The 14,391-nt window shown below is 38.6% G+C and overlaps 1 protein-coding gene across 4 annotated transcripts in view; it reads right to left on the bottom strand.

Annotated features, from left to right (window-relative positions):
* Window positions 1-14,391, bottom strand: part of SERGEF (secretion regulating guanine nucleotide exchange factor) — a 139,209-nt gene that overhangs the window by 57,527 nt on the left and 67,291 nt on the right. For 2 of the 4 annotated variants that reach the window (XM_063117204.1, XM_063117207.1), the window contains one exon: window positions 11,972-12,008. In XM_063117204.1, the coding sequence (XP_062973274.1) occupies window positions 11,972-12,008 (37 nt within the window). Of the gene's footprint in view, window positions 1-10,858; window positions 10,936-11,971; window positions 12,009-14,391 lie in introns of those variants that run through there. The other 2 variants (XM_063117205.1, XM_063117206.1) reach the window with 2 other exon arrangements.

The following is a 14,391-nucleotide window of genomic DNA, read 5'->3' as shown; positions in this document are numbered from 1 at the left end:
ATCTTTTTTTTAGGTGTGTTGATCAGAACTATACACAATATTACAAGCATGGTCACACCTTAGATGTGTATAAGGGAAGTATGATCTTTGCAGCTTTATTTTTGATTCATAAGATCGTAAGAAGAGCCATGCTGGATCTGATCAAGGGTCCATCTAGTCCAGCACTCTGTTCCCACAGTGGCCAACCAGCTGTCGATCAGGGACCACAAGCAGTACACAGTGCAACAGCCCCTCCTACCCATGTCCCCCAGTAACTGGTTCATATAGGCTTACTGCCTCTGATACACATTGCAAGCACGACTAGTAGCCATTGATAATCTTCTCCAGGAATTTATCTAACCCGCTCCAGCCTCTTGATCATTTTAGTTGCCCTTTTCTGAATTTTTTCCAGCTCCACAATATTATTTTTAGGTATGGTTACCAGAACTGTACATAGTATTCTAAGTGTGGTCACACGACAGATGTGTATAATGGCAGTATGATACGGGCAGTTTTATTCTCAATGCCTTCCTGAATTATGTTTAACACAGAATCTAATTTTTTTTCACTGCAGCTGCACACTTGGTTGACATTTTTATACAGCATCTGACCTTAGGGACATATTACACATTTTCATTAGATCTGCAGTTTCATATTTGAGTTCTTTAAGAACTCTAGGATGGCTACGATATGGGCCTGGTGATTTGTTAACTTTTAATTTCTCAGTAAGGTTGAGAATTTCATCTTTTGTCACCACCATTTGCCTCAATCCTTCCTGAAAACAGACTCTACTGGATTCTGGATTCTAGAACCCCAGGCATTGCCTATATAATTATCTCTGCATCTAGAAATTTGCTTCTCCTCTCCCCCCCCCCACCTATTTTTTAAATCATAGTGTGATAACCAATGACTAAATGATGGAAACAAAGGGGCATAAGCAGGCTGGCTACCTGTGGATTAGCAAACTAAAGCTATTCATTTTTCCCAAGGTGTGTATGACAATTGCTCTGTGTCATATAAGTGTTTAAAAGCATTTATTTATTTATTTTGAACAGCACAAGTCCAGAACAGCAAGCACTTAATCACTGAGCAGCCATCTGGGTTGTGAAACTGTCCAGTCTCCCAAGCCATAACTAAATTGTCCTTTAAAACTAATTAAGATAAAAGCTCTTTGAATCTTTCAATGGCTGTGATTTTCTGTTAGTCCAAAATAAAATTCAAAAGGTGTCCCGAATGCAGGAGCAAGCCAACTACAGTGTAATTTCAAAATGTTAATAGATGTAGAAAGAGGTGAGGAGAATTAGAACTTCTTCTTTACACATTATTCTTAATTCCCTGAAACAGAGATTAATCTCCAAGTTGAAAAACCAGCAACCTTGCAAAGTCTGCATTGAAATGCAAATTATTTAACATAGAATATTGGCAAACTGGTTCATGTGGCAGCTTCCTGATAGACACAGAGGGCCTTTTTTGCTTTATTCACCATGGTTAAAGCCATAGCCATAGTCTTCTGAACACAGCCCGGCTTTCTGGCTTAACCACCATGGTTAAAGCCATGGGGTCTCCTGGGCAAGTCCTCTTTTGTGGCCTCCCAGTCTAGATCAGCCCTTATGATGGAAAAAAAATAGGGGATTAAAAGCAGTGTAATAGACTACATAACAAAGTGGCTACAAGGAAGCAGTATTTGAATTATTTGTTCTTTGTACTGAGGAGCAAGCTTTCATGTTGTCTTTGGGAACACAGGATTAGAACCAACTAGGAATCAAGTGCTTGCTTTTTTAAAAATGTACTTCATAAGAACCCCTCCTCCCTCCCAATCCCTTTTCCTTTTGTGTAATGTTTTTTAGATTGTAAGCCTGTGGGCAGGGACTGTCTTTAAGAAATAAGCCGCCTTGAGAGCCTTTTTGACTAAAGGACAGGATAAAAGTACTAAAATAAATAAATAAATAAATAAATAAATAAATAAATAAATAAATAATAGAACCAAGGGAACATGACTAATGATCAACACTGATAGAGGGAAATTGTAGTTGGCCTTTTGTCAACATGGACAATGAAATTTCCCATTGGGGTGATTTGACAAATGAGTTACCATCACGAGTTTGGAATCTGCCATATTTAGGAGCAGTTTTCTTCCAGGTAACATTAGCAGTGGTTACAGAGGCTGTATTTCCTTCCACTGAAAAATGGAGCTGTGAGAGCCAGCTCAAGCTATCTTAATATTTATATTGCATTCCAGGTACATCATCATCATCATCATCATCATCATCATCATCATCATCATTATTATTTCTCTCTCTGTCTCTCTCTCTCTCTCTCTCTCTCACACACACACACACACACACACACAAATGAAACTACACTTCAGGCTTTGTAACTGTTTCCCCTTTCATTCATTCCATTTTTAACTTAATTTTGTTCAGAACGAACTGAGCAATTATTATGGTAAACTAGAGCCTACGGGAGGTTCAAATGCTTGACTTGTTCACAGGCCAGTGATGCTTTTATATACCACCAACCTAGAGTAGGCCAGATATACTACTTCCACTCATTTGGACTTTTTGAGACTTTAACCTTGTGTCTATCAGGGCAAAGAGCAGAAGGGAATCTTTCCATTTCTAAACAAAGAAATACTTTCCAAGAGAGACCTGATTCTAAAAATAAAACCAATTTTATTTTTAGAATATTATAACCTAGCTGAATCTTTTGTGCCGAACACTTACTAGAGAAGTAGGAAACCAAAGGAGGATGTGAGGAGGCTCATAAGGCCTAATTCTCTGGTGGGAAAATCAAAGCGGTGTTAATTAATTTCAGAGTAACTCTCTGGAAAAATAATAATCAGGACACAAAAAGGAACTCTGAAGGTTTAAAGACAACAGCAAATCTAAAATTAAAGCCTGATTACTGCATGTGAGAGTCCAATTAGGTTTTTCTCCAGAGGAGCAACTGTGTTAATCAGTTGTAGGAATCTGTCCATTTCACTTTTTCCTGCCCCCAATTTTTTTTCTTTCTCTCCCAAATATGAAGAATTCTGTAAATATTGGCAAAATAAACTGAAATGAAATTCTCATCCATTGCACCAGTCAAATTCAATAGGTATAGCTATTCCCAGCACTGAGAGGGCAAGATGTACCTGCCTGCCATGCAACTGTTGAAGATGAAGAGCCAGTCAGAAAAAGAAATAGCAACTGAGGGGAGCCCTGATCAGGCATTCTGAATATGTGTTGTTTAAATATGAGCGGAAAGGAAGCATTCCAGCCCTCTCCTTTGTCATTGCCATTATGGATAATCAACATTCTGAATTATGCTGATAAAGGCGCTTCAGCCAGTCGCCCTCCATGTGTATAGAGAACGATGAGAGCAATGATGCAGAAGGGGCTAGTACGCTCCCCCTCCTCGCTTGTTTAAACAACAAATTTTGAGAACACCTGAATAGGGCTATGAATGAAAACACTGAGATTCAATCCAAGACTTTTAAGAACTAAGTACTCAAAGCCCTGGGCCTTGGATGAATCTATCAGTTTCAGATGGATGAATCTATCAGTTCTGATTTCTCCCACATTCATGTTTTTTTTTTTTAAAAAAAACTCAAGTTCTTTTTGTCGCTGATATGGAGAACTTTGCCAATTTTGGCAAATTGTTTTCTAAACTGCCGGAAACTAAATTCTCACCCAACCCAAGTCAATTGCAGCCAAAACAACACAATCTTGTGGCACCTTAAAGCTTCATGCTTTTGTGGACTGGAGTCCTTGTCATTCGACGCATGGGGGGAAATGTGAACATTGAGGTCGGATGGAAATGAAATGCCACTAATATAGTCTGTGACAATTCCATACAAGCTTCAATATATGCAGAATAAACATAGTGACCACCCACAGCAGCAGCAATTGGCAACAAACATGTTAGCATTGCCAAGATAACTAACAACTGTAGTGGGACAGAAAACCATGACCTCAGTTCAAGAAGAGTGATAGAATTTGACATTTTGATAAATTGTGATTCAGCAGTCCAATGATTTTTAACATCTAAAATTACAGCTCTGGAATACTAAACTGATGAAAGAAAAACTGGTCAACAGGACTGGCTCCTTTATCAGGCAAACTGTCATGTTATTAGAAGCTCAAGTAATAGAGTTAGTACAGTTCTTCTCCAATTTTAGTAGAAGGCTGTCTCTACACTGCAGCTAATGTTTTTTCCATTCAAGCATCTCCTTACAGTTTATACAGATATGGATATGGGGACAGAGTTAACTGCCGATTAGTTTGTTTCTCTGTTAGATACAATCTCCTAATGCTGGTGAGTAGCATTTTAGATTAAGGTCCTGTTTTTAAGTGAGAACCAAGAGAAGGGTAATGAAAAGATCATTGTAGATAATTGATTTTCTGTTGGAAGCAGTTTGATCTGGGAGTTGTAGGTGATAAGTACTGTTCTATTCTTTTCTGTTCTTGGCCTGACCTGCAGTAGACAACCTGTGGGTATCTACTGTAGATACAGAAACCTCCCGTCTTTGGATTCTGTTTGCCCTTATGGCAAAGGAGTAACAGAAAAATTAGGCAACTATCTCCTGGAATGATAAATTTTGTCAAGATCTGAGGAATAAATGCATCCATCCAATATCTTAAAAATAGTTTTTCACACTCCAGTCTTTAAAGACGTTGCTCATTTGAAACACAAGGAAGAGAAACATAACAAAATGGCTGATACTTTTCATATTAGATATATATTTAATGTCAGCAAAAGAGAATGGGGAAACGTAGGATCTGTATTTAGTTGCTGGCAGGGTTTTGCTATTTTATTGTTTTACTCTGTACAGCACCATGTACATTGATGGTGCTATATAAATAAATAAATAATAATAATAATAATAATTTCTTATTGATGGGTAGAAGTGTATTTTTTTCCTCTTTGGTATTCAACCAAGAGCCAAAAATGTATAGTTTATTATTTATTATTTATTTAATGCATTTCTAATCTGCCCAATAACTAATGTTCTCTGGGAAGATTACAACCAGATGATGATGATGATGATGATGATGTTAAGGCTATGCAGTTTTCAACCAAGCATCAAAAAGCAGAGAAATTGTGAGCTAAAGCTCAAAGCCATGCTGGCTGGTAATGACAAGGGTTGCAGTCCAACGTGTCTGGAGGGCAAGCCAAGCCATCTTGTTCTTGGTGTCCTACTACTTCTGATCAAAGGACAGACAGATGGTTTTTGAACCCATTAGTCTGCATTTGCCTTGATTGCCCTTCTCCTAGGGGCTGCAAAATTCTTTAGACTTGGTGGGAAGTTTGAAAGTGGGAGTGGTTTCTTTTCTTTTTCCCCTCAAGCAATGCAGTGACTTCTCTTTCCTTTTTAACTCTTTCACTTTCAACAGAGGGATGGCTTTCTTTTTGCCTTTTGTCTTTAAATTGCTCTTTCTCCCTCAAAATCTTCCTGAAATTGTCAGGATGTGTAAACACAACACTTCTTTCTGGCTCCTGAACATTTTCAAATGATGGGTGAAACCATTTCAATTTTATGAACAACCCACCCCAATTACCATGTTACATGATGGAACTCATTTTCTTTACTGATGGTCCTTAACAAAGGAGACAATAGTGATCTCTTTAAAAAGAATGTTTACACTGCCTGAAGATTGAATATGTATATTGTAGATTAAAATTTTAGTGGTGTATTCAAATTATCCATTTTTATTTGATCTTATTTTATTAAACTATACTCATGGTTGTTGTTTCTTCCTCTTCCTTGTTTTGTGGCAGACCATAACTTGAAATTTGCATTGGGGGGGGGGGGGAAGGACCTTTAAAAACAAATGGATTATTATTTTTTGCAATGCAAATTTTAGACACTGAGGCCCCTATTTGGATTAGGACTGCATTAGAGGGCAAAAGAGCTTAAAGTCCCCTACCCCCACACTAGGGTAAAAAATCTGGGTTCCCCCCACCCCTCTTCATGTTGGCAGATTGTATGTAGTTTCGCCCTAAACAAGTGATCACCACAACCCATCTTGTGGCACTTAATTCTATAAGTTAAATATGCACTGTGTGAAGACATACTTCATTTAGTCTGCCCCATCTCTCTTGATAATAAGCTTCATTGGATCACTCTGACTTCTAGAAAGTTCTATCCACTTTCCCCACTTACACCATGCCTAATTTTATATAAACCTCTGTCAAATGATCTAGTCAGTTCAGGATGGGAGTGGGTGGGAGAAGGGTTGCATAATAGACCAATGCATAAAAAGCTTCATCAATTGTGATCCAGCTCCTAAGCAATTTCCATCAAAAGCAGAAAATCAGAACTGAAGTGTGAGTGACACTAAGGCCATCACACCGCTCATAAGTGACAGGCACCACCAGATTTTTGCTACAGGGGAAAAGAGCATTGGTACATCTGTCTCTTAAAACTAGCTGGTAATGATATATTGTCACTGTCAAAAAATGGACAAATGTGGTGTGGTAGTGAGGAGGAAGCACAGGCACTGGACATTTTTAAATGCTAGTCTGTCATTTTCATATTGTTTTGGTTTGATTTAAAAGTTAATTTAATTTACTTTTTTTTCCTCTAGCAAAACCAGATTTAAATCTCAGTGAAGTCATAAACCTACCTCACAGGTTGTTGTGATGATAAAATGAAGGGGGTCATGTATGCCACCTTGAGCTCCTTGGAGGAAAGCTGAGATTAATAAAATCTGAAATGGAGCCCTAAATGTACTTCACACATTATCAGAGGACACCAATTAGCATTCAAATACTGACCATTGTTACAGAACTAATACATAAGAACAGGCAGCTACTTAACTTTCTGTAGACTTTCTGCAACAAACTAAAAGTTAACTCTTGGTACAGGACACCATGCTTATCAATAAACGTATCAACGTTTTCCCAAACTCTCTTGCTCATGTTTCTAGGCCTCCATGGGATCCCTTCTTCCACCATGGTCTCAGCAATCGTAAAATGCTATAATACTGCTATATATATCTCATATTCATAGGAATAGGGGAGATTATATTATGACTAATGATAGAGCAGAATGAGCTCAAGAAAGCTTTGTTCCAAGTGGGGACTCTCACTGATATCAGCAGATAGGAAAAAATAAAAGGTATTAATCATTAGACTCTTTTCATCTTCTGTATAAAATACTATGAGCATATTAATGTGTGTACTTTTCACTGTAAATCGGAATTTAGGAAAGGGACATACATTCCTATTTTCTGTTCCTGCTACCATATTGTTAACCTACCATGTTGCTGACAATTTTATCTACTCAAATACATCACCTTGACTGTCTCACAGAATGAATTTTTGCAAAGGTGACAAGTTTGTGCTTCAATAATGCCTTCAAAATAGCTAGATCCAGCAGATTTTCTAGAGCCCTCTAAAGTAAATGTTTGAGGCAGTTTGCCATCAGAAAATTGAATATCACCATTCAATATAGACAGAGATATATGCTTATACGAATTATTTCTGTCAGCGGCAGAAAATAAACATTACTTTGCACAAAGGGGGAATGAAACATTAATAAAATAATATAAAGGAAAAAGGAATAGAGTATCATTGCCAGCCTTCATGACACTGAAAAAAAGGAAGGCACACATTAAAATCATGATATTGAACTGTCTTTATTTGATATTTCTGTGTATTTCATAAACATTACCTGCAAATTCGCATTCCCCACAAAGTCATATGTTATGATGGAAAAGCTGGCGCGTTGGGAAAATGATATATATCTTGATCCAAATTGGGGAGGGAGACCCCACTAACAAGAACACGCCTAGAGCTGCTGATAGGCAATATTTTCCCTGCATGAGTATATGCTCATGAAGGGGGAAAGAATACCCATATACATTGTGAAATAGGTGTACATGTGTTTGAAAGTCAGAGTACACAGGATGTGTATATATGTACTGGTTATATAGACTTGTCTTAGGTAAAGAAGGATGTAAATTAAGTAGGGTGGTCACAAGGATGTTATTGGAGCTGTCTTCATTTAGTAATGTCATCCACTTCCTTTGTCAAGAAAGAGACAAAGAAATGTCTCCGACCATCTTTGAAAAACCTGACTGAGTCCAAGATTTGTGGGTCAAGTAACAGCCCAGGGGCCCTGGACCGAAGGCCAACCATAACCCTCTACTGTTTTTCAGCAAACCATTCCCTGAGCAGGAGTTGTTGTTTATTCATTCAGTCACTTCTAACTCTTCATGACTTCATGGACCAGCCCACGCCAGAGCTTTCTATTCGAGCAGGAGTAGGGATGCCAAAAAAAATCCATTTGGGGGATGGAGTTCAACGGGTTTTCCTAGGTCCAGTTCCTACTGTGGTGCCCATCCTGGTCTGCAGCACTTTGGGCCAGTTCATGGATTTTCTGGGGCTTTTGCACATTTTTCCAGGTTTTCCAATCTGCACAAATTTCTAAACAATTTGTGCAAATTCTAGCTGAATTTGCACAAATTTGCCTAACTTTGTAGAAATTTAGTTGTAATTTATGTAATTGCTCAGAAATGTGTGCAAATAGCTCAGACGTTTCTGCAAATTGCAGAACCTGCAAAAATATGCAAAAAAAAGTTCAGAGAGTTCAGGGGAAAGCTCACAGCTCAGCTCACAGATGCAAATTGAGTTCTGCGTGCCACAGAACTCCCTCGATCCAAAAAAAAGAGAGCTGCATTTCCCCATGACAGACATCCCTAGGCAGGAGTCACTGGAGAGACATCTGTCCTTCAGTCTCATACCTGCAAAAGACAAGCCTGTTTCCCGAAGCCTGAAAATACCATGGTATTGTGGCTTCGAACAAAGCCAAATAACATGTAATGGGAACAGGATGACATGCTCCAAGCCCCATGAAAGAATCTCTGAATAAGCTCCTCTGATTTCAGCTATCTAAACTTCAGATTAAATTATCATGATTGTTTGCTCCCAGGCTTATTCTATGAGTCATTGAAAAGCACAGATTTGTACTACTGGTGGTTACCATACATGCAGCATTTACAGGCATTCATAAAGGCTGAAACCACAATGCTTAATTTTGTTACTGAGCTTTTCTGAACCAGTTTGCTGCCCTGCTAGCTTTCTATAAAGCTTCCTATAAAGATATATGTTCTGTGTAAAACAAAAAAACCTGTTTGCACTATGCATTTATTCTATTGTATGAGAAGCTTGCATATACGTATTTCACTGTAGATACACATGGCTTGAAGTCCCAATTGGTAATGGATTTTCTCTTTGGCTTTTTCTGTATATTTTTGGTTGATCCGAGCTCCAGATCTCAGAAGTACAAGGGCCATCCCGGTTATAATGTTGAGTTTCATGGGTCTCATTTTAATTAAGGGTCCCATGAAAATGGAATCAACACAAACGAGGAGCGAAATGAATTCTCTAGGAATATACTTGGCATATGAGGGTGAACTTTTTGGTATCTGGTGGATCTGGCACTTGCAAGTAAGGATTTGTTGACTTGGCATTCATTAAGAAACACTGCCATTATGTAAGTAAGCCATACTTTTCTGTTGGGAGTTTTCCCCACCCCCTATTTCATGGAGTTAGCAAGCATAAATGTTGATAGTTACACATTTGTCACATTGGTTTAAAGTACTCACATAACCCCTGTTTCTTACTCCAATGTTTGCTAGTTGTGTTTCATTACTTTATTCTGTATTTAGATTTTCCACTTATTTAATCTTTTGTTTTGCTCAGTTTTCATTTTCATGTGCTCATTAAGAGCTTTTAAAATGAGATGTGGTCTCAATCAGATTGCATATCCAGATAATATTTATATAACTGTAGAAGAGCTTCTATACCATAGGTGTTGAATGGCTACTCTTTTCTGTTCCCCTCACATTAGCAAGGAAATAAACACAAAGGGGCGAGCAATTGCAGACAAATTTCAATGGCCCAATCCTATAAATGCTAGAATGAATAAATAATTGGTGGTTGTTATGAAGAATCCCTGCAAGGTGCCCTTTAATAACCTATGGATGTGATTAGGACTGCAATGAGAAAAGAGAGGGTGCTGTTAACATGCCTCCATGCTGGTCTTTCAGGAAGCTCTTACAAAGCAGACCTAGTCGAAACAGAATTTATCATGTATAATAGATAAAAGTAATAGAAGGGCATGCTGTGCTTTCTTGCTATACACGAATGCTTTGCGCTACGCAGAAAGATTCCCCCAACTATTCGAGCAGTATGAAAAAGAGGCAGAGAATGAATGATTATCTCCTAGTGACAGTGCATCTAGTCCCCTGGGATCGCACGTCAGACCCACCATCACGTCTCCTGCTTCATACGGCTGCCACGGACAGCTAAATAACACTGTCAGCATAACGGAGGGATCTGTCCATCAGGCAGCCTCAGCCTTGGTTCCCAATTGGTGTTCATTCTGCCATGGAAATATGCCTTTCATAATCTGTTAGAATATTTCCTGGCCCAAAGCTTTTTACCACAATGGAGTTGGAATCCTAGAACCTAACTAAGAACAATAAACTGACCGTGTGGAGTAATAATAATAAATAATAACCTCTTCATTTCTTACCTGCCTCTCCTTCTGGATCGAAGCAGGGAACAACATTAAATACAATATAATATATAAAAATAGTCAAAACAGCATATAAAACCAATACAATATTAAAATAACAATCACAACATCTTAGGTTTAAATTTCATCTGGGTTTATCTTCCTGCTAAGAAAGAAAAGGAATAAAATTATGCTGTGTTAGAACTGCATTTTCTCTTCTTAGAATGATGATGATTTATTTCATGCCCAATTGCCTGGATCAAAAAATCCCACAGTACAAGCAGAAGGCACTCCTGCTCATAAGGGGCTGAGAAGGATTCACCCATTCCTCTCCCCATCTGCAGTCTTACATAAAACCACTCCACGTACCCTCAACCAGAATCTCTGGCCTGAAGATCTAATTGGAACTTCCATCCAGTCCATGGAACCTCCTTGGATTCCATGTTGGACTACAAATGGAAATGATGGGAGTTGCAGTTCAACACATCTGGAGGGCACCATGTTGGGGAAGGCTGGCCTAAGACATGCCCTGAATGGACTGCAGAATCCATTCCAGATGTCATAGCCCATTCTAAATTGGGCAGAAACCTTTCTAAGCAGACCCTAAGAGATGTTAATCCACTGTATTGAGATCCAAATACTATACAAGGACTGATTTATTTCCTGCTTTTCTACAATATCCCATCTAGGTGGTACTTTGGTATAGTGAAATAGCACAATTACACATGGAATAATTGTTTCTTTTTGCTTTCATAAATATTAATACCTTTTCCCTGCTCTAAAAAAGCTGACCAAAACAGAAGTGAAAGAACCCATTAACAACCATGAGTAGGAAATAACGAGCGCATGATAAATGGCCTCATGTAGAAAAGCTCTAAGTTTTTCTCATTCATCTTCAGAATAGATGAGGAGTTGCTAACTTGCTCTAAACTGATGACTAACCAAGAAATATCCCATGAGCAAAAAGACTACTGCTAATTTTCACATTCGACTTCCATACAGTTAGTATAATTCATCTTGTTTGTAATTTTGCTAACTTTTAAAACATCAATGGGGGGGGGGGAAACAAATGAAAAAACATTATAAACTGGTAAAATTTTTTAGTACTTTGCACCTCCCACCCACCCCCAAACCCATCAACTTTTCCCCCAGTTTGCCAGACTTTGAAAGTTAAATCTGCAATCAATATTATTGTGTGAGGTTAACGGGTAGTAGCAGAATCCACAGTGCCTTTATAGAGAAAACTTTGACTGCAGGCCAAAGACTTTTGACCCAAACTTTGCGAGAGTGAGCATTTCACCAATGATTTCCATTTTCACATTTCAGATTACATACACCATGTCATACATCATTAATTTCCTCTACTGCAATTTGCAACTTGTTTATAGTATAATATGAGGTGCTTTGCATACACAATACATTCTCATTTCATCTAAACTGAAAAAGGAAGAGTTCAAAGCACATGATAGAAATCAAGCTACTTACCAACTATTGCTAGACTGTGCTCTGAACCGCATGCGATCTGCAAAAGAAATGGGAGTACAATGGTAAACAGATAATTTGGCCAACCAATCTCATTACAGTCAGCAAAACAATTTGAAATCTTTCATTAAAAATAGGTGCAGTGCACCAAACGTACACCTAAGTCCTATAAGAGGACTTAAGTCCAATAAAATAGTGATGAAAGAAAATCTGTCTCATTGACGTGGATTCAGACTTTCTCGCCCATGGACCGAAGCATCTCTAGTGGGCATTTCATAGTGCAACCTCAGAAGAGTCGGGTTTTCTGAGGTTTATTTTGTGACGGTAAAACTGAGAAAAGGAGCAGGAGATGTGCAGGAGGCTAATGTGAGTGTCCAGTAACGAGTGCGCTATAAATTGCTCATTTAAAGAATCTCCTAGAATCAATATGACACCATTTCCCCCAACCAACCAGAAAAGCACACTGTTATGGCTGCCATTCATGCTATCATTCCTTTAAAATATTTGATGTTCTCCAGGGGGAAAACAAAAACACAATCAACAAAATATGCAAATATTACATGGATCACATGGAGACATCTGAGGACAGGACGTAACAAAACTACAGATCTGAACCCAGGCTCAAGAATGCAGGAAGCATATGGAGGAGCTTGGCATTTTAACTGCTAGCATACATCAGAAAGCAAATAAGGATGCTCAGACTGGGGTGGGGTTGAAGGCCACCTGACTTCTTTTCAGGTAAACCTAAAACAACTTCTTTTCAGGAGAACTCAGCCAGGCCTAGCTTGCAATGAAACCATCCCACTTCCTTTTTTCTTCCTGCTTTGAGCACTGCCAATAAGGGCGGCTTCCACTGTACAGCTGTTCCAAGGGGGGAATGGAAAGGTTACAAACGGAAGATGACGACATGTGGAACCCCCGTAAAATTCTGTGAATGAGGCAGGGCGATAAAAGCCTTCTCTAGAAGCAATCTGGACAAACAATACTTCCAAACAACATTGGAGCAGCCAAACACACAGCCCCCATTGATCATGGAAAGAAAAATGGCCATGCATCTTTAAGACCCAAGATGACCTCTTCTGTTGTAAAACAGAGGCCCAACTTCTGGAAGTGATGAGCCCAGGGACTAAAAAAAATCAAGACGGTGCACAGAAATTCAAGGCCAGCATAATCACCAATGTGCTCCATATAGAGAATGCTGCTAGTGCACTTGGACTTGATACAGGAGACGCCCTCTCACTCATGCTGTCACAAAGTGGAATGCTAATTGAATGGCTTAGTGCAGCGCTCTATAGAAATCCAAATTACAGCTGACTTTGATCTCTCCTTCTCAGTGAATTGTTGCTTTAGCTCTTCGACAACCCATGGAGCATCTTCATTAAGATACAAAGACCTCGCCGTTAATTTGCAGCTGGAAGAAAAGAGAGTTGGGCTGGAGCTGCGCAGTCTGAGCAGAAGGCAGTTTCCTTAGTAGCATAGGGATGGGTGAGAATTTTGCTTGGCTCATTGTTTGACAGGGATTCTCCGGACTTCATGAATTTCTTCATAAACAGAATGGAAAGAATTAAAACTGAATGGGGGAGAAAGCTAAACAGAGAGATTGGTTCACACCTATTGTCCAGGCATTACTTCAGTTCCTAGAATGTACATCTACAAAAACTCTTAGTGTTATGCAATTACATCATTAATACTTAATAATGAGGAGAGGGTGTTTCTTGAGATAAACCAGACTCCAAGAAGTACTGACATACAGTGGTTACCTAAGTTACAAGGAGTTATTTATTTATTTATTTATTTATTTTATTACATTTCTATACTGCCCAATAGCCGGAGCTCTCTGGGCGGTTCACCAAAAAAAAAAAAATTATTTAAAATATTCTAGAGCTTTTATATTTTAACCTTTTCTATATAACCTGTTTTTCACATGTAACCACACCTTTTCTTTATGAGCAGCAGAAAAAGGCTTGTATGAATTACACTTCCATGTAAAATGCATAGGGCAAAATTCAACATTGTGCAAGCTTCAAATTTCTGTGAAACTTATATATCTCATCATCAAACAGATACGTAGGTATGCACCTGCACCTTGCACAGAAGTATGGAAAGTGCTTTGTGCAGCCAGAGAAATGGCAAAAGCCAGACTAAAGCCAAATACTGGGAAATTATGCTCATAAGGCTATCCAGCTCAGAATAATGCCAACAACCTACTGCTAGTTCCTGACATGAAAAACCTGAGCTAATCAGAAACGAGTGCAATCAAATTGCAATCTATGATTGGGAAAAGTGGCCCTTTTACTAGCTTGAGTGCCATAATCAAGGGTATTGATAAGCAATAATTGCCCTAAGCAATCAAGCAATAAGTGCCGCAGTCAAGACTATTGATAAATATAAATAGCAAACCGGGAGATGAAATCTACTTATAT

Source organism: Elgaria multicarinata, chromosome 2, assembly GCF_023053635.1.
Source record: "Elgaria multicarinata webbii isolate HBS135686 ecotype San Diego chromosome 2, rElgMul1.1.pri, whole genome shotgun sequence".
NCBI classification, from domain to species: Eukaryota; Metazoa; Chordata; class Lepidosauria; order Squamata; family Anguidae; genus Elgaria; species Elgaria multicarinata.
Note: the sequence above shows the minus strand (reverse complement) of the source record. Positions and strands in the feature narration are given on the sequence as shown.